General features: G+C 37.1%; 1 protein-coding gene across 1 annotated transcript in view; it reads right to left on the bottom strand.

The window, feature by feature from the left end:
• WDR49 (WD repeat domain 49) overlaps window positions 1-21,797 on the bottom strand; it is a 135,696-nt gene that overhangs the window by 103,456 nt on the left and 10,443 nt on the right. Inside the window, exons 2-4 of the mRNA XM_034663424.1 lie at window positions 11,334-11,774; window positions 4,408-4,584; window positions 3,080-3,254 (exon numbers count right to left, since the gene is read on the bottom strand). Coding sequence (XP_034519315.1) covers window positions 3,080-3,254; window positions 4,408-4,584; window positions 11,334-11,774 — 793 coding nt within the window. The remainder of the gene's footprint in view (window positions 1-3,079; window positions 3,255-4,407; window positions 4,585-11,333; window positions 11,775-21,797) is intronic.

Genomic DNA, 21,797 nt, shown 5'->3' with positions numbered 1-21,797 from the left:
TTCAAATAAACTGACTAAAATAAATATATTTTTCAGCTATTTTTCCAAAAATTATTCACTTAATTATAATAAGTTTTGATTCACAGAGCTAAAAAAAATGTAATCCAAATTAGATAGCAAAGATCCTTGATATTGCTTTTACATGTAAAACTTTTCTGTAACCAATTCCTAATTGCAGTGATTTAGAAGCCAGACTCCAAAGTTGGATTTTTTGGTCATAAACATGAATTATAGTGCTGATACTAAACTAAGTCCCCATGTTCTTTTGTCAGTAGACGAGGGAACCACAGATCAGAATGATACTTTGGAAACATGATGAGCAATGACTTCACATGGACCTATAGAAAAATCCTTGTCTTGCACCTTTACAGACTTAACAGACTTACAAGTGGTTACTTTACAGCACGGTTGATTTTGGAGAGGTTTAAATGAAACTATGACAGGGTCTAGAGTGGGAACTTTTCATTCTCTGAGTATGAAGAGAGTATTTTGTATTTAGTATTTCATATTCAGAGAAAATAATATCAAATTTAAACAGAATTCTGTTAGCTACTTCTCTGTACATATTCTTATTAATTTAAGGTCATGGAACTCAAATAATACACCAAACTTCAGGAAGCCTACTACAAGTAGATTTTTAAAAGCTATTACTTTATTACTATAGTCTATCTAGCTTTTGTTTTATGTAGTAAAATATCATGCTTGTAAAAATAACCTACTGGACCTGCACTGAAATAAAAAGCTTTTTCACAGCAAAGGAAACCATCAACAAAATGAAAAGGCAACCTACTGAATGGAAGAAGATATTTACAAATGATATAATCAAAAAGGGATTAGTATCCAAAATATATAAAGAACTTATATAACTCAATGCAAAAAAAATTATTAATAATCCAATTAAAAAATGGGCAGAGGGGGCACCGGGGTAGCTCAGTCGTTAAGCATCTGCCTTCAGCTCAGGGCGTGATCCCAGGGTCCCGGGATCGAGCCGCATTGGGCTCCTTGCTCCCCTGGGGGCCTGCTTCTTCCTTTCCCGCCCCCCTGCTTCTGTCCCCTCTCTCACTGGTTGTCTCTCTCTCTCTCTGTCAAATAAATAAATAAAATCTTTTTTAAAAAATGGGCAGGGGACACGAATAGTTATTTTTCCAAAGAAGACATACAGATAGCCAATAGACACATGAGAAGATGCTCAACATCTCTAATCATCAGGGAATGCAAATCAGACCCACAAGAGATATCACCTTACACCTGTCTGAATGGATAGAATCAAAAAGAAAATAAATAACAAATGTTGGTGAGGATATAAAGAAAAAGGAACTCTCGTGCATTGTTGGTGGGAATGTAGATTGTGCAGCCACTGTGGAGGTTTCTCAGAAAATTAAAATAGAAATACCATGATCCAGTAATTCTACTCTTAAGTATTTATCCCAAAAACGCAAAAACACTCATTCAAACAGATATGTGCACTTCTATGTTATTGCATTATTTACAATAGACAAGATATGAAAAATAAAGATGATGTGGTGTATACACACACACACACACTGGAATATTACTCAGCCATAAAAAAGAATGAGAGCTTCTAATTTGCAACAACATAAATGGACCTAAAGGATATTATGCTAAGTGAAATAAATCAGACAGGGAAAGACAAATACCACACGATTTCACTTACATGTGGAGTCTAAAAAACAAAACAAATGAATAAACAAACAAAAAAAAGCAAAAAGAGACCCATAAGGACAGAGAACAAACTGATGCTTGCTGAGGGTGGGGGATGGGCAAAATGGATGAAAGGGAGTGGGAAATACAGACTTCCAGTTACAGAATGAATAAATCATGGGAATGAAAGGCACAGCATAGGGAATAAAGTCAAAGATATTCTAATAGCATTATATGGTAGCAGATGGTAGCTATACTTGTGGCAAACACGGTATAACATACAGACTTGTGGAACTGCTATATTGTAAACCTGAAACTAATGCAACACTGCGTGTCACTATACTTCAATTACCATGCTTGTTTGGAAGCAGCTGCAATAGCTCTGTACAGTTCCTAGCACTGTGATTCTTGTTTCCATGTTATGCAAACATAACACGTAATTTTGTGCCTGTGACACATAGTAGAAAACCAAAAAATACAATCTTTTGTTTTTCCCACATTCAATATCATTCCAGAATTAAGGAATGGGCAGAAGGTACCAAAGACATGATAAGATTTATATTGAAGAAAAAAAATACAAATACCCCAAAGAGGGTAAAACTACTAGCTGGGTCCATTTGACTGTCTCCCCTTCAAAGTATATGAGGAATAGACCTATGACATAACAGTCAAAGAGATTGTTAGTTTCCATTCCTTTCAATGGGCGTAATTGAATGTAGCAATTTAGAAGTGAAAAAATGACCATAGTCTTCAGCATCTGGACCAAAAGAGACATCAGAGCAAGTATTGCACATGTGGATCTTGAACCATCATATGCAAATTTTGTAAAAATTAAATATATTGTGAAACTAGCAAACTCACTGGTGACAAGGTTTTAAGAAAGTTGTGGCTTTCCATAGATGCTGTTTTACAGCATAAGCCTATCACACAGACTGCTCAAGTATTTTACATCAGAGGAACTCAGTCATTATATCAGCAAAGAGGGGGAAAAGAAAATTAAGAAGATCCATTTTGAAGATGGTCAAACTAATATACTTTCATGAAAACATGAAGGAAACAAAGGAGTAGTTTTGAGGGAACTTGTTACGCTCTCTGAGTAGCCCTGGATGTGGCTAGAGGAGATTTTTAGGATCAGAGTTGGGTTGGAGTTAAATGGATTCTGTGACCATATTCTTTCTTCTCTTGAGATGTCTTGAGTGCACAGTTCCCCTGAATTAATTGCGTTACATTTTAGAAGGAAAGAAAAGAAAGAAATTCCTGCTAGTGTGCAGAAGCTAACAGACAGTCCAGGCCAAAACCTCCAGAGAACCAATTACTGGTTTTGAGACTAACAGTTTGTGGGAAACATTTTCATCAAAGAATATAAATGTAGAAGTTGAAGGTGACCATTTCTCTCATTACTGTTCAAATTCAGTACCTTGCCTGACCCAGTCTCCGTGATGAAGATTATGCTCTAATGTGTAGCAGCATTTGTGATGGCCAGAGAGCAGCTCTGCCCAGCTGATGGTCACCGTGGCTTCTTCCTCTTCGTGTGCACTAGCAGGACGCTCAAACAGGGAAATCAAGGCCGTCGTGAAAGCAATTGCCTGAACCTTAAGAGAGATGTTGAAAGGAAAACAGACATGGACAGTGTAATTGTTGCAAAAGATTTGATGTTCCTTAAGATTAATAAGGAATAGGGACGCCTGGGTGGCTCAGTTGGTTAAGCATCTGCCTTCAGCGCAGGTCATGATCCCAGGATCGTGGGATCGAGTCCTGCATCAGCAGGGAGCCTGCTTCTCTCTGTGCTTGTGCTCTCTCTCTGCTTGTGCTCTCTCTCTGTCAAATAAATAAATAAAATATTTTTAAAGGATTAATAAGGAATAGCTATTGAATTAATGGGAATTTCCTCAATATTATTTAAAGGATGCAGGCAGTTATAGTAAAAGACAGAACAACGACCATGTTGGTAAAGAAATTACCAAGGACAGTTCATTATTTGCTTTTATGATAACACTTGTTATTAAACACACAAAGAATGCAAAGCTTTCACAAGTAGGAAAGGAAATTGTTCAAATCAGACTACTTCAGTGTTCGTGGGCATATTCTCGTGTCATTCAGCACATAATACTCTTGCAGCAGGTGGGTGGAATGTGATAGGAAGACGAATCATTGTATCCAATGTCTGGGTTTGTGTGCTATCCTCTCGAATGCATCTATCCCTCTGTTACATGACACAGGAACTAAGCACTGCCCAGAAGGCTGTTACAGAAGAGGCTTGTGAATGAAAACCAGTATAATTAATCTGAAAGAGTTGTAAGAGATAACTTTAGGCATTTAATAATTGGCAAGAAAACCACATGAAGATTGTCTTTGTAAGCAAGAAAAGGAACTGTGAATTAATCCATCTTTTCTATGTCCAGTATGTGTGGCCTTATAATCTGTAAGTTCAGAGGTCACCCTCTTTGTATTCTATTTCTATACCAAGCTACAGTTTGATGATTAAATCCATAGTAAACAGAAGGGGGAATGAAGCATGAGAGACTATGGACTTAAACTAACTGAGGGCTTCAGAGGGGAGGGGTGGGGGATGGGATAGGCTGGTGATAGGTAGTAAGGAGGGCACGTATTGCATGGTGCATGGTGCACTGGGTGTTATACACAGGGATGTACTGTATGGTGACTAACATAACATAATAAAAAATTATTATAAAAAAAAGAAAAAAACTAAAAATCCATAGTTCAATCTTTCCTTCCCTCACTTACCTTTCCAGTTATGTCCCCAAAAGAAAGAACTGATTCGTTGGCATCAAGGGGGTCATACCAATATTCCATACAAACTGGCGTTCCTTTCAGGCCTTGGAGTTTATATTGACAAGGAAATCCTCCTTTGGACAGCAGATCATAGAAACAAATCTCTTTACTCGTAAAAGCCACTGCTATCTAAAGTAGCAAACAGAAAATCAGAAAATATTTCTGATGAATAGTGAAATCGGTATACAAAGGAGACATGCAAATCTTAGCACCAAAGCAGACACTGTTCCCTGAGGGTCACTAACTAAGTATTACAGAAACATAGCATGGTGGCACAAGTGTGCTGTATTCTAACTTTGGACGCTAGCCAAGAAAAAAATTCTTCCCATTAAAGGCATTTGAACATACTTTCTTCTGTATCCCCACTTCACACACCTGCCAAACTCTTCCATCCATGGGAGATGAGATGATTAATCACATAGAAAAAACAAAGACAGAGGACGACAGCATCACACGGTCATGCCAGAAGCTTTACAAACCATGTTTTACAAAGCAAGCAGAGGCTTTCATAAAAATCAGTTGATAAAAACTCTGTTAAGTAGCTTCACAAGTCAGATAAAATCCCAAAACCATTTTTAAAAGGGTAAATAAATTTGGTGATAAAATTGATAAAACTACAGCTAAACTACCTCAAGATTTAAAAAAAAAAGGGTGAAAATACATATAACTAAAATAAGAAATAAAAGAGTATGCTACTAATGACCTGATAGAAATAAAAGGGGATTATAAGAGAATTTCATAACCAATGGAAGGCCAACAAAGATGAGATTCCAAGACAAATTCCTGGAGACAAAAATATTACCTAAGCTAACTCAGAACCAAATACAGAATCTCAGCTGACAAATAATAAGTAAAACAACTGAATTAGGAATCAAAACAAAATTCTCACAAAGAAAATCCCATGCCCAGATGATTTCACTAATAAATGCGACCAAACATTTGAAGAATTAACACCAATGTTTCTCAAACTCTTCCAAAAAAAAAAAAAAAATAGTGGAGGGAATACTGCCTGAATCACTTGATGAAACCAGTACTATCTCATTACCAAAACCACACAAAGACATCACAAGAATACTGCAACTCTATCTCCCTAATGATATAGATGTAAAAATCTTCAATTAAACACTAGCAAAGAGAATCCAACAACATATAAAAAAAATTACTTACCATAACCAAGCGATATTTATACCAGAATGCAAGGCTACTTTAACATACAAATATCAATGTAATATTCTATGTTAATAAAATAAAGGACAAAAACTATATGAATATCTCAATACATATCAAAAAATGTATTAGACAAAATCCAACACATTTTCATGAAAAAAATGCTCAATAAACCAGGAAGAGAAGGAAACTTCTTTAACCTGATATATACAAAAAATCACGTAGCTGCTATCATACTTAATGGTGGAAAATTGAATGTATTCTTCCTAAGATCAAGAATGTGATAAGGGTGTTCACTCTCACCACTACTATTCATACCACACTGGAATTTCCAGGAAGGGAAATTAGGCAAGAAAAAGAAATAAAAGCATCCAGATTGGGAAGGAAGAAGTTAGACTATCTTTATGAGTAGATGACATGAGCTTAAACATGGAAAATCCTAAAAAATAACAACAACAAAAAATGATCAAAACCAATAAATGGCTTCAGTGAAGCTGCAGGATATAAGATCATTTTCTTAAAATCTATTTTATTTCTATACACTAGTAATGTACAATCTGAAAATGACATTACCAAAAGCAGTGTCAGGAAAACACAAAGACAAAACACATGCTGTGATACAGTATTTGTAAATTACCCATCTGGTAAATGTATATCTCCAGAGTATATAAAGAAGTCTCAAAACTCAACAAAATAAATACAACAATGAAATGGGCAAAAGATTTGAACAGACACTTCACCAAAGAGGATATATAGGTAGCAAATCAATATATGAAGATATGCTCAATATTATTAGTCATTAAGGAAATGTGAATTCAAACCACAATAAGATAAAAAATATAAACCTATTAAAATGGCTAAAATTAAGAGGGGAAAAAGAAACCCTGATTATACCAAATACTGGTAAGGATGTGCTATATCCACACTATGAAATATTACACAACAATAAAAAGATAAATGACTTTTCTATTATGTTCAGTCAGCCACTGTATAATACAGCATTAGTTTTTGATGTAGTGTTCAATGATTCATTAGTTACATATAACACCCAGGGCTCATCACAGCACTTGCCCTCCTTAATACCCATCACCCTGTTACCCCCTCCCCCAATCACCTCCCCTCTGAGACCCTCAATTCATTTCCGGGGGTCCAAAGTCTCTCATGGTTCATCTCCCTCTCTGATTTCTCCCCCTTCAGATTTCCCTCCCTTTCCCTATGGTCCTTCGTGCTATTGCTTTATGTTCCACATGAGAGATACCATATGATAATTGTCTTTCTCTGATTGACTTATTTCACTTAGCATTATCTCCTCCAGTTCCATCCATGTCAATGCAAATGGTGGATATTCATCCTTTCTGATGGCTGAGTAATATTCCATTGTATATATATGGATCACATCTTCTTTATCCATTCATCTGTTGAAGGACGTCTCAGCTCCTTCCAGAGTTTAGCTATTGTGGACATTGCTGCTATGAACATTGGGGTGCATGTGCCCCTTCTTTTCCCTACATCAGTATCTTTGGAGTAAATACCTAGCAGTGCGATTTCTGAGCTGTAGAGTAGCTCTATTTTTAACATCTTGAGGAACCTCCATACTGTTTTCCAGCATGGCTGTACCAGCTTGCAATCTCACCAACGGTGTAAGGGGGTTCCCCTTTCTCCACAACCTTGCCAACATTTGGTGTTTCCTGTTTTGTAAATTTTTGCCATTCTAACTGGTGTAAGGTGATCTCTCATTGTGGTTTTGATTTGTATTTCCCTGATGGCTAGTGATATTGAGCATTTTCTCATGCATCTGTTAGCCATTTGTATGTCTTTTTTGGAGAAGTGCCTGTTCATGTCTTCTGTCCACTTTTTGACTGGGTTATTTGTTTTCTGAGTGTTGAATTTGAGAAGTTCTTTATAGACCTTGGATATCAGCCCTTTATCTGTAGTGTCATTTGCAAATATTTTCTCCCATTACATGGGTTGCTTCTTAGTTTTGTCGACTGTTTCCTTTGCTGTGCAGAAGCTTTTTATCTTGATGAAGTCCCAAAAGTCCATTTTTGCTTTTGTTTCCCTTGCCTTTGGAAACGTTTCTTGAAAGAAGTTACTGTGGCTGATGTCAAAGAAGTTACTGCCTATGTTCTCACATCGAGGTATTTCATCCATCTTGAGTTTATCTTTGTGTATGATGTAAGGGAATGGTCCAGTTTCATTCTTCTATATGTAGCTGTCCAATTTTCCCAGCACCACTTATTGGAGACTGTCTTATTTCCATTGGATATTTTTTTCCTGATTTGTCAAAGATTAGTTGACCATAGAGTTGAGGGTCCATTTCTGGAGTTCCTATTCTGTTCCATTGGTCTACGTGTCTGTTTTTGTGCCAATACCATGCTGTCTTAGTGATCACAACCTTGTAATATAGTTTGAAGTCAGGCAACGTGATGCCCCCAGCTTAGTTTTTCTTTTTCATCATTCCCTTGGCAATTCAGGGTCTTTTTCTGGTTCCATACAAATTTTAGGATTGTTTGTTCCAGCTCTTTGAAAAATGCCAACGGTATTTTAATAGGGATCGCATTGAAAGTATAATTTGCTCTGGGCAGGACAGATATTTTAACAATGTTTATTCTTCTAATCCATGAGCATGGAATGTTTTTCCACTTGTGTCTTTCTCAATTTATTTTCATAAGTGTTCTGTAGTTTCTAGAGTATAGATCATTTACCTCTTTGGTTAGGTTTATTCCTAGGTATCTTATGGTTTTTGTTGCTATTGTGAATGCAATTGATTCCTTAATTTCTCTTTCTACACTTACATTGTTAGTGTATAGAAAAGTAACTGATTTCTGCACATTGATTTTGTATCCTGCCACATTGCTGAACTACAGATGTATCTCAAAATCCAAGCCAAGCTAAAGAAGTCAGACCAAAAAGAGTACACACTGTTTGGTGTCAATTATATAAAACTCTAGAAAATGCTAGCTATTGTATAGTGACAGTGAGCGTATTAGTCGCTACCTGACAAAGAGAGATGGGAGGAATTGAACAGGGGACTTCAAAAGAGCACAAGGAAACTTTTAAGGAAGATGAATATGTTCATTATCTTCATTGTACTGTTGATTTTTCACAGTATCTAAATGCATTAAAAATCTATCCACTTGGGTACTTTTAATATGTGCAGTACATTTTGTGTAATTATACCTCACTAAAGCTGTTTGAGAAAAGAAGAAAAAAGCAACATTTTTAAAACTTCCATGTTGACTAAGTGCAAAGGAAAAAGGCTAAGATTTCATCATCAGTCCTGGAAAGAAGAAACAATGCAACATAACCATCACACAATATAACAACACAAATATTACATGATAATAACAGAATGCTGCATGCAGATATAAAAGAAAATCTGGACTTGAACTATGTTTTAATCAATACAGTTAACATTATTAACACCAGATCCTTAGAAAGAAGGAACTGGATAGGACATCAGCTACCATTCCGGAGCCAGCAAAGACTCTGAAACAGGTTCTGAAACCAAGCTGCCTCTGTTTACAAATCTTGCAACACTGATTACATCCTATGTGACGGGGGGCAAATTCCACAACCTCTCCTTGCCTAGTCTCTCATTCCTAAAGTGGGAATAATACCCACCTTATGCTGATCTTGAGAAGATTAATAGAGTAGGGCATGTCACGTAGGAAGCAAATGATGATGATGATGATTCTTTATGTTCCAGGCATCAGAGCATACCATTTGCCACTAAAAGGAACCTGGGTCTTTGGAGAAATGGCTGATTCTGGATCTGGCATAATAAATATGCAAGATGATTCTGGAACATTTTGTCATACCAGAAAGCAAAGAAGCTTTCAAAGACTAATACACTTTATATCAGAAAAGACTCAGAAGGTAACATGTATTCATCCTGGTGTCCAAAGATGGTACAATTTTAAGGATGGGTTGATAACTCAGTGGACTGAAAGAAATCAAATTGTTTAAACTCATGAGTTTGTAATGATACTGGTACCCATTTTTCATCTTTAGAGGATTTTGAATGCTGGTAAATAAAAGTAAAGAATTAGTCATTTATCCTGCCTTTGGTCTATGATTTGTACTACATTATGGCTAAATAATTGACAAGGGGAATTTCTTTCTATAGAGGTATTTCACTTTATAAAGAGGAAATGATGAACGTAGAATGTCGTCATCATCTTGTAACCCCTAAATAAACTGATAGATCAAGGAATAATCAGTGGTAACTGTTAATGTCCCAAGAAGAGAGAGAACAGGCATTTTGTGCCTACCAACTGAGGAACCTGTATTCCAGAACAAACAATTCTAAAACTGATCCACTCTTTAGATCTGACTACCAATATACCAGAAATATGGGGAACAAGTGGACATGTTCAACAACCCTATCTCAGTACAGTCCACAAAATCCAGACTGTGGGAAACTCTAAAGGACAAACACCTAGTTTCTTTAACAAAAACAGCAACAGCAAGAACAAATCAACGGAGCAATACAGAAGAGGTGGAGAAACACATGTAGACCAAAAGAGACCAATCAACAATTCACAATGATTTGGACCTTATTCAGATCTTGATTCAAACAAACTATTAAACAAGGAATTAACAGACTATTAAAAATTATAAGACAGGAAAATATGTACATGACTGAATATTTGATGATAGTAAGGAATGACTGAATATTTGATGATAGTAAGGAATTATTATAATTGATATCAAATGTGATAGCAGTATTACGGTTATGCTAAAAAGGGAGACTTTTTTTAGAAAGATGAAATATTTACAGATTAAATAATTACATATCTTGGGTTTCAAAAGTGGGGAGATATAGATGAAACTAGATTGGCTGTGAATTGGAAATGGTTAAGGGTAAATATTGGCTCTTAACACTATTATCTCTGCCTGTGTGTGCATTTAAGAATTTTCATAAAAAGGTTGCCATCTGCTTAATGGATTCTTTAAGCTTCTTCATCCTTCCCTCACAAACTGATTTTCCTTTCAATGTGTTATCTTACTTACAGGTAGAGTCACATAAGGGTATTTGTACTTAGGGGGCCCTCCCCATCATAATTGGGAAACTGACTAGAACAGTGGATAAAATCAGATAAGGATTCCCTGTAATTGCATTGAGCTGTGTCACGCACCGTTACAGCCTCTCAGCTCTGCATACAGGCCCATGATTCTACTATAGACTATAGAGTCGGAGACATCTTACGAGCCAGCAATGCAGCATGGCCACATTCGGGACAGAGCCAGGAATTTGAGTCACTATCAGCTGTGTCCTTTAAAGGTGCCCAAGAAAACAGTTTGGGAAATCGAGCAGCCCACTCGGCTCCACTTGCATTCCCTCCATGTCGGAGGAGAGGCACAGAGGGCTACTACAGCTCTCTGTCACTGCCAGTGTTATACTTGACAGTGACCAGGAGCCCTGTCCCATCAATTTCCCCCCTTTTAAAGTAGTAAATTTAGGGCGCCTAGGTGACTCAGTCAGTTAAGCATCTGCCTTCAGCTTAGGTCATGATCCCAGGGTCCTGGGATGGAGTCCCACATTGGGCTCCCTGCTCAGCAGGGAGTCTGCTTCTCCCTCTACTCCCCACCCCACTAGTGATATCTCTCTCTCTTTTTCTATCTCTCTCCTCTTTCTCTCTCAAATAAATAAATAAATAAATCTTAAAAAAAACAAAGTAGTAAATTTATTTATGAGGACTTGGTACCTTATTTACATTTTCCAGAGAAACCAGACTTGTTACCCACAGGTGTTTAAGCTTGGTGGCATCTGAAGTGATGGGAAGGGTTTCTTGCAGCTTTAAATTCTCTCCCCAGATTCCTAATAAACCGTCCTTACTGATGGTCAGATAACGACTTGAACTTCTTAAGAAAATTACTTTTTGAATGGTGTCCTTGTGTTTCACTGGGAGGAATTCAAGGTCTTTCCACTGGGGAACCACAGTTGCCTTTGCTCGTTCGTCTTTCTCATAAAGGGCTAACAGCATAAATGAAGTCAGCTTGTCCCAGTTAATGAAGCCATCTTGGGCCACATCTACTTTGTCGAAGAATTCCCCATATTCTTCTTTTGTGCCCCAACCAACAATCTCTGTCATCCTTTGCATAAACTCTTCTCTGGACATGCAAATGGTTTGACATGGCTCTGAGGGCTAGAAATAGAAATAAAAACAAAACAATAGTGAAACCATCCATAAATACCAGAGCACCATCCCATCCCCAAATATGGACCTAATCAGCAAATCTTCCAAGATGCAAAGACAAATGTCTTTTACTCTATAACAGGACTATATATTAAGTTAATTGGGACTGGGGAGCACATAACTGACAGGGCTACAAGCTGACATGTTTAATAACAAATATCCTTATAACTGAAAAAAGGAGGCAGAGACTTATATAATGATGGAAGCAGCAGGCAGAGTAATGTGGAGCTATATTCCAAGGAATGCATACACCTCCAGAAGCAAGAAAAGGCAGGGACGCAGTCTCCTCTAGAGCCTCCAGAAGGAAGGCGATCCTGACAACATCCTGACTTGAGCTCAGCACAATCCATTTTGAACTTCGACCTCCAAAGTAAGATCATAAATTTGTGTGTTTGAAGTTACTAAGTTTGTGGTAATTTGGTATAGCATCAGTAGGAAACTAGTATAGTGGTTTACAGATAATGGGTGAACAGAGTTTAGCACAGCCAGTAAAATTATATGACACTGAAACTAATCCAAAAGCAAGAAGTCCACTTCTGAAAATACACCATTACAAATATGCCATGACAGTGAAACCGTATACGGTTGATTTTTGTTATTAGTCTTACTTATACCCTGTAAAGTCTTTGCCAATACTAAATTAGCAGATACTGAAACACAGTTTTGAGAGGAAACACAGAGTTATGTTTCTATCAGCCTCTGATCACAATACTTTCATCACTTGATCAATTCATAATTTGTTTTGTGTGCTTCCATTGAAAGACACTTAATTTAATATATATAGTTAATTTACTAATATTGGATTCATTTACCAGCTGAATAAAGCTTATCTAACACACGTGTTTTCTCCGTAAGTCACCTCAGTGTCTTCCTGCACTTAAGGACACTAAACAGAACTTTACCACCACACTTGGGGGCATTTTTTTTTTTTAAAGATTTTTATTTATTTATTTGACAGAGATAGAGACAGCCAGCGAGAGAGGGAACACAAGCAGGGAGTGGGAGAGGAAGAAGCAGGCTCATAGCAGAGGAGCCTGATGTGGGGGCTCGATCCCATAACGCCGGGATCACGCCCTGAGCCGAAGGCAGAGGCTTAACCGCTGTGCCACCCAGGCGCCCCTGGGGGCGGTTTTTGAACAATGAAATCACCAACAAAAAACAAAACGCATAGAACTTGGCACTATGTAGACAGCAAATAAGATACTTGTTTGCAGTATGAGAGCTAGAATAAAAAGGCAGAGTGTCATGTTGTCTGACCTCAGCCTGGAATATGTACATCAGAGGCTGACATCTTCAGCCACTCTGTCCATGTCTGCGAATGACCATGAAAGCATCTCCAGTATTAATTTGAGGTTACAAATAAATTTCAGCAAGTAGGCAAACTCACAAATACAAAATCTGTGCATAATGAGAATACCGTATTGTTAATATTATTATTCTTTGAGGGATGCCTGGGTGGCTCAGTTGGTTGTGTCCGCCTTCTGCTCAGGTCATGATCCCGGGGTCCTGGGACTGAGTTTCTCATTGGGCTCTTTGCTCTGCAGGGAGGCTGCTTCTCCCTCTGCCTGCTGTTCCCTTGCTTATGCTCTTTCTCTCTCTGACAAATAAATAAAATCTTTTTAAAAATTTTTAAAATAATATTTGAAACAATATTTCAAATAAGTATATCTTTTACTATTTAATAGGCTATTTGGTTTGGTGAGATTCATGATGAGAGAATCTACTCTTCCTACTACCTTGGAGCCACGGAGTCAGGATTGATAGTAAGCGCCAGGAGACAGCATACTGTAGAGCGAGTCATACAATTGTACGTTTAACCCTACTTCCACCAGTAATTGTGAGAACTACTGGCAAGTTACTTCACTGCTGAGCCTTAATTTCCCCATCTGTAAAGTGAGTATACCAATATCAGCCACAAGAAAATTGTTTGTAAAATTAACTGATATATCAATAGATGAAGAAAAAATATTTGACAAAATTCAATGCCCATTCATGATAAAAACTCTCAGTAAACTAAGAATAGAGGGGAACTTCCTTAACTTATTAAAGAATATCCACCCAAAAAATATACATTTAACATCACACTCAATGGTGAGACACTGGAAGCTCTCCTACTAAGATCTGGTACAAGACAAGGATACTCCCTCTCACAATTGCTTTTTAACATCATAATGAAAGTTCTAGCTAATGCAGCAAGGAAATAAAAGGCATAAAGACTGGAAAAGAAATAAAACTGTTTTTGTTTACAGATAGCACGATCATCTATGTAGAAAACCTGAAAGAATCAACAAATAAACTCCTAGAACTCATAGTAATTACAGCAAGACCACAGGATACAAGGTTAATATGCAAAAGTCAATTGCTTTGCTATATACCAGCAACCAATAAGTGGAATTTGAAATTAAAACCACAATACCATTTATCACAGCATCCAGAAAAAATGAAATGCATATAAATCTAACAAAATATGTATAAGATCTTTATGAAGTAAACTACAAAACTCCAATCAATGAAATCAAGAAGAACTAGATAAATGAAAACATAGTCCATGCTTATAGATAGGAAGACTCAATACTGTCAAGATCTCAGTTCTTCCCAAAATAATCTATAGATTCCTTGCAATTGCAATCAAAATCCCAGCGAGTTATTTTGCAGATATCAACAAACTGATTCTAAAGTTTATATGGAGAAGTCAAAGACCCAGATGAACTAACACAATATTGAAGGGCAAGAACAAAGTTGGAGAACTAACTCTACCTGACTTCCAGACTTACTGTAAAGCTATAGTAAGTACTAAAACGGTGTGGTATTGGCATAAGAATAGACAAAGAGATCAATGGAACAGAGAGCCCAGAAATAGACCCACATAAATTTAGTCAATAGATCTCTGACAAAGGTCCAAGGCAATAACAATAGAGAAAAAAATAGTATTTTCAACAAGTGGTGCTGGAATAACTGAACAGCCACATGATAAAAAATGAATCTAGACACAAACCTTACATCCTTCACAAAAATTAACTCAAAATGGATCACAGACCTAAATGTAAGACACAAAACTATAAAACTCCCAGCTAATTACCTAGAATCAAACCTAGATGACCTTCAGTTTGGTGATGACTTTTTAGCTGTAGCACCAAAGGTGCAACCCACGAGAGAAAGAATTAATAATCTGGACTTCACTCGGGGCACCTGGGTGGCTCAGACGTTAAGCAGCTGCCTTCCACCCAGGGCGTGATCCCAGAGTCCTAGGATCGAACCCCGCATTGGGCTTCCCGCTCTGCTGCGAGCCTGCTTCTTCCTCTCCCACTCCCCCTGCTTGTGTTCCCTCTCTCTCTGGCTCTCTCTCTCTCTGTCAAATAAATAAATAAAATCTTTTAAAAAAAATCTGGACTTCACTAAAATTAAAAACTTCTGCTCCATGAAATATAATGTCAAATGAATGAGAAGAAAAACCATAGACTGGGAGAAAGTATTTTCAAAAGATGTATCTGATGAAGAACTCACCCAGAATATATTTTTTAAATTTTTAAAATTTAACAATAAGAAAACAATCCAATTTAAAAATGGGCCAAAGGCCTTAATTCATATCTCACAAAAGAAGATATACGGATATGCAAAAAGCATATGAAAAGAAGCTTCACATCATATGTCATCAGGGAAATGCAAATCAAAACAGCAAGGTGTCCCTACACACCTTATTGGAATGGCCAAAAATCTGGGACACTGACAGGAGCAAATGCTGACAGGGTCTACAGCAGGAACTCTCACGCATTGCTGATGGAAATGTAACATCATACAGCCTCTTTGGAAGACAGTTTGGTGGTTTGTTAGAAAACTGAACATACTCTTATTACATGATCCAGCAATCATGCTCCTTGGTATTAACCCAAATGAACTGAAAACTTCGGTTTTCAGACAAAAACCTGTACATGGATGTTTATAGGAGCTTCATCGTAATTGCCGATACTTGGAAGCAACCAAGTTGATGTCCTTCAGAGGTGAACGGATAAATACACTGTGGTACATCCAGAGAACAGAATAGTACAGCACTAAAAAGAAATGAGCTATTAAGCCATGGAAAGACCTGGAGGGACCTTAAATGCATACCACTAAATGAAACAAGCCAATCTGAAAAGGTTGCATGGTATGATTCCAGCAACACGACATTCTAGAAAAGGCAAAACCACAGGAACAGTAAAAGGCTCAGTGGTTGGCAGGGCTTACAGTGGGGGAGGGTGAATAGACCGAGCACAGAGGGTTCCCAGGGCAGTGCAGCTGCTCTGTATGACACCATAATGGTGGGTACATGTCGTTATGCACCTGTCCGAACCCCACAGAATGGACGAGACTAAGAGTGGGTCCCAACGCAAAGTGTGGACTTTGGGTGATTGTGGGGTGTCAATGTACGTTCATCAACGGTAACAAGTGTACCCTCTGGTGGGGATGTGGATAACGGGGGAGGCTGTACATGTGTCAGGGAAGAGGATATATAGGTAATCTCTGTATCTTCCCCTTAATACGTTGTGAGTCTAAAACTACTCTAAAAATATAAAGTCTTAATGAAAAAAAAAAAAGGTGAACTGAGGTATTATGTGTGCAAAAACTAAGTAATCAAGTGTTTAATAGATTTTAGTCTAGGCTTTTAATTAATTAAATTAACTTTCTGAGAAATAATTGGTATCTAGACCTTTGAACTACTCAGAAGTCCATCATTCTTTTCTTTGTTAAATTATTTTTAGTCCAAAAAGTTTAGAGAGATGGAAATTTTTCAGTGACCCAGATTTTAAGTGTGGAGAAAGAAATCTGATCGTAAAAACACTCCATTTGAGCCAAACTGCAAACTGTTTCTAAACACTAAGTCAATGTTGATCTTTTACTTTAAAACTGTTACATAATGACATCAATCTATGTCTTATATTTATGTTATTATCTTATGTATAAAACATTTTAAAGCTGAATCTCTAGTATTTTCTTCCCATGAATTAGTGATTTTTTTTTTTACTTCTAAGAACAGGAAATTGTTTTGACTAATAAATACCAAAATAAGTCTTTGTTATATTCTAGAATATGGAATTGCAAGTAGACCATAAACAAAGATGACGACAGACTTTCCTTCCCAAAGTAACATACATTATCAAATTTATAATTTTCTGCACATTGATAATGCCAATATGCTCTGGGAGAAGATTTATGAAGTTTGACAGAAACGAGCAATTACATAATACACCAGACAGTTCTATTATTGACTCTTCACTGATTAAAATTTGAAAATAAAACCAACTTTTGCCATACCTTTGCTTAAAATTTAGGAATTCGCTTTTACTAAAAATCTCTAACATGTTTCAAGAAGCATTACACCTTGATCAGTATGTGGTTTGCGTTTATTAATTCTATTACGCTCCTGCTTTAATAAATTAGCTCAATGTACAATGAAAGTATGTGTTCTTTCACACAAACTTAAAAGCCCAAATGTATTAACTTTGACCGCACAGTTAATGCTCATTTGATCAGTGGCTCCCACTTAGGTTCTGGGACCAGAATTGATTCACACATTTCACTATATTATACACATGACGCACTGCGGCGGGACGATTGTGTGGCTGTGCAGATGGAGCTCTAAGCCTCAGCCTGTTATTCCACCTCCAAATAGGGATAATGATAACTAAGTGTTAGGGCTGTTATCAGGATTAGCTGATAATTTATGTGAACCACACGCCATAACTTAAGGTGAGTATAACACATTTATTATACTCAATAAACCACACGCCATAACTTAAGGTGAGTATAACACATTTATTATACTCAATAAATGTTAATTCCCTGCTAACTAGTTTAAATAATAGAAGGACTGTATATACAATGTCCTCATGTTAGCAATGACTCGTCTCTAAGGATTTAGCTAAATTCATTTGTTGATATGAGTGTGTGTGTGTGTGTGTGTGTGTGTGTGTAAGGATTTGGAAGTGTACATAATTACTAATTGTAGTAAATTGGTCCTCTCTGTCAGGGGTGGCTAGTTGCTAACTAGACCTTCTAAGAGGCTTCTCAGTGGGTCCAAAGAACGTGAAGGAGACTCTACCAACAGGATAACGGAAGCTCTCCATTTCTCCGCCCGTGGCCATCATGGCAGCAGAGGCTAGTTTGGGGCTTCACATGAAATAGCAACTGTACGCACGGTTTTAGCGGCTCTTCCTCAGATAGAAAATGGCTCTAAGTGAGCTCAGTGAAAGTAAAGTTTACCTACACGTTTCCAGAGACAAAGACCCTTTCATACAGACAAGACCCACATTTGGTCCTTGTGAGCCACTTCTGCTCCTTGATGAATGTTTGCTGAGCCTGAGGTTTCTATCCTGGACTTCTCAGCAGAAGGGAACTCCACAGGAAGAAACATAAAGGAGTCCCTCAGTCTAAAAATGAGCTTGCCTATGCCATGATTTCGTTGAGATAAACTCTCAACCTGTATTAGATTCAGAACTGAGTAGCAAAACTACTTACTTTGGAAGAAAAATACATGTATATGTAAGTATACATATATATATCTAAATTAACGCCAATTTAGTTAACATCTGGATATTATGCCTAAATTCACTCCATAATATTTGGGTGACGATAAGTCAGTCATAACAATATTCAGAGTTTATATTAGGGTACAATAAGATAATCTGCATATAAGGCCATCTTTACATTAAACAAATTTATTCCAACTTTAAGTTATTGTTGAAGTCACATCCTCAGCAAGCTAGATTCACAAGAATGTATTTAGTATAGCTAGGGAAATATTAAGAATTTAGGAAATCTGTTTTCATTATAAAACATAAGCATAAAATAATTCTCGGCCCCTTCAATTGAAAATTTAATTTGACTCTAATAAGTATGGCTTTAATATAACCTTCTTCCCATAGACAATCTGTTCCAGTTTGAATGCAGACTTTCCAAACAAAAACTCCTGATACTGTTTGAAAGTATACTCTTTCACTTCTTTTAGTCAAGATTCTCTGGTCTTTTGGAGGTAAAATTAGTAGCCCAGCATCTCTTAGAACTTCTCTTATAATAAAAGTGAACAGTGTATTATCTAATAGAAAACATATTCTCATTCAGCCCTTTGAAGATAATGTTTGTACATTTATTTTGCTATGTCTATTTAACTATGGAGCAATAAAATAACCCAGTATTCCTTCCAATTGTTCTTGCAAAAAAGCTAATACACTCGGAAAGTCTGGTTGATTATCTCAGTGGACACAACTTTAGATATTTAGAAAATCTTCCTGTCTTCCTGAAAACCTTTCAAAGAATATTCTAAAAATCCTTTCCTTTTGCCTAGAAAGCATTTTCCGCAGATATAGTCAGTTCTCATAAGCTATCTTTAAAAAAAAAAAAGGCATGGACTTTGTACAAATCCCTTCAGCCTTTGAGATTTGTAAGATTTGGATTTCACTGTACCTTCTGTGAAAAATAAGCATGAAACCTAAGTGCAAACCTTCAAAAATATACCCTTTGCAAGAAACTTGACCGCCTTTTTTAAAACTGAGATCATGTACCTTCAATTAGCAATGTCTAAGTGTGCCAACACATTTTTAAAATTACTTTTTTGCACAAAATAATTCATAAAAATTTGGTGTAGAAAATACAAAATCTATAAGCCAAAATTTAAAATCCTCCATAATGCCATCAACAGGTCAGATTTTTTTTCTGGGCAGAAAAAGAAATACCTGTGTATTATTTTTTCAAATGGTGTCATGATATACATTATCTTTGGATGCTGCATTTTCCTCTTCCATCAAACTGTGAAGGTGTGCCTCGTACAATATATATTGGTCTTTACCATCATTTTTAATGGCTACACAATATTCTGTGGAAAAGACATGCAATTTATGGCCCCCTTATTAAAAATTCCAATTATTCCCAGTGCTTTGCTAAACAGCCCTGCAACAAACATCCCAATACATACATCTTTGTTCACTTGTCCAATTACTTCCTGAGGGAAATTCCCTAGAAACAGAATTGCTGAGTCAGAATTTAAACATTCTTAAGGTTTTTGATAGGTCTTGCCGAATCCTCCTCCAAAAGGCTGAACAAATTTACATCTCCATCAACAAAGTATGAGATTGCCTATACCCAAAACCCTCACAGAGCTCCCTCCTCCTAAGAGTCATCAATTGGTTGCTAGAAAAAGAATTCTAGTAAGCCTAAACATTTACATACTTGCAGGCAAAACACAGCAATACATTCTTGAAGCTGACACCTAATTCTTTTAAATTCTGCAACTTTTAGGAATGCTCTTTATGTTTGTTTTTTCCATAATTTTTTCCAATAGCAATATTTTATGATGAAATGAGGAAAGAAAGTTTTTCTCCTTTTTTCTCTACTCTGTAAATAAGGACTTGCCCAAGACAAGACTTCAAGTCCTGGTTAAAAACTATGGAGAGACAACATTCCAATTTGCTCAGAAATCTAGGGATTTTCTCCCACGCCAAAGCAAAGAGTGGGTTAACATGTCACTGACCCAGAGTTCACTGCCCTCATTCACTGGTGAGTATGTGCTTCCAGATCCTGAAAATTAATGTCAAATTATGAGTTGTAAGCCACTTAGAGGGATACTTTCACCCATCCATCCATCTATCCATCCGCTGATCTCTTCTTTAATAAATATATATTAAGCTTATACACCACACAAGGTAGAATGGGGTAGGCTTATTTACTCATTCACTCAACAAATATTTATTAAGTGACTGCTCCATGCCAAACACTATTTTAAGCACTCAGCATCAAGGCTGTGCTCTTCAAATACACTTCGGTAGAGAGCCTCCGTGTGCTGGTCACAGTGAATGACACGTGGTTTTGGGTTATCATAAGTGATAGGAAGACAAGAATCACACTAATTACTCTTCCATAATTTCAAACTGAATTTAGCATATACACATGTCAAAAGCATTCCATAAACAGAAGTCTTTCATGGACCAGAAACCTTTCCTTAGTTTGAAAGCTTTTTATTTTTTTCTTTCATATCATTAGCATTCTGCAATGCTTTTTTTTTTTTCCCTCTACATGAAAAATAGTTTCTAATAGAGTTTCAGAATCTTGTTTTCCCCAGGACCTGCTAGTTTTATCAAGCATTTTACCCAAAATAACATTTCTTCTGTCAAATATTTGGCATGATTTTTGGGTAATGTTCCATGACAGCTGAATGAGTATACACTATCAAAATGCACCCTTTCCCCCTATCTCTATAATTAAATTTAAAATTAACATGCTGCTTTCTCATGCTTCGTTCTGTTACGCTTGCCTCAATTTCCCTTCGTTCCGAAGCCTATCGGTTATGAATATGTATTAGCTTCTGCCGTCACACCCGGTGAACATCTTCTGGAGCAGAAGATTACGTATGTTGTTTCGAAACAGCTGCATCAGTTTAAGTCATCCCCTGCGATGTTCATCCATCAGTGAACTTTCATGAGAGACTGAACTACGGAACAGGAGACCTAGTCTGCCAGCCAAGGTTCATATAGCCTTTTTTTTTTTCTTGCTTCAATGAATTTTAGTCAGTTTTAATTTTTATTTACAGTATGATATCAACGATTCAAGAGCTCACCAGTCTGAATGGAGTTAAAAATTATTGACTAACAAAGACAGGCAAATGGACGCCCTCAAGCACCGTACTACTTCTGCCCAACCGAACTTCACACTTCATATCCTCTTTCCAGAAAACGAATCTCCCTTTGGGCACTTGGGTGGCTCACGTGGTTGGGCATCTGCCTTTAGCTCAGGTCATGATCCCAGGCTTCTGGGATTGAGCCCCATGTCAGGCTCCCTGCTCAGAGGGGACTCTGCTTCCCCCTCTGCCCCTCCCCCTGCTTGTTCTCTCCCTCTCTCTCCTTCTCTCTCGCACTCTGTCCCCCTCTCTCTCTCAAATAAATAAATAAAACCTTAAAATAAATAAATAAATAAAAACTTATCTCCTAACTCACATTTACCTGC

The sequence above is a fragment of the Ailuropoda melanoleuca genome, chromosome 1 (assembly GCF_002007445.2).
Source record: "Ailuropoda melanoleuca isolate Jingjing chromosome 1, ASM200744v2, whole genome shotgun sequence".
Taxonomy (NCBI): domain Eukaryota; kingdom Metazoa; phylum Chordata; class Mammalia; order Carnivora; family Ursidae; genus Ailuropoda; species Ailuropoda melanoleuca.
This window is presented reverse-complemented; position numbering and strand designations above follow the sequence as displayed.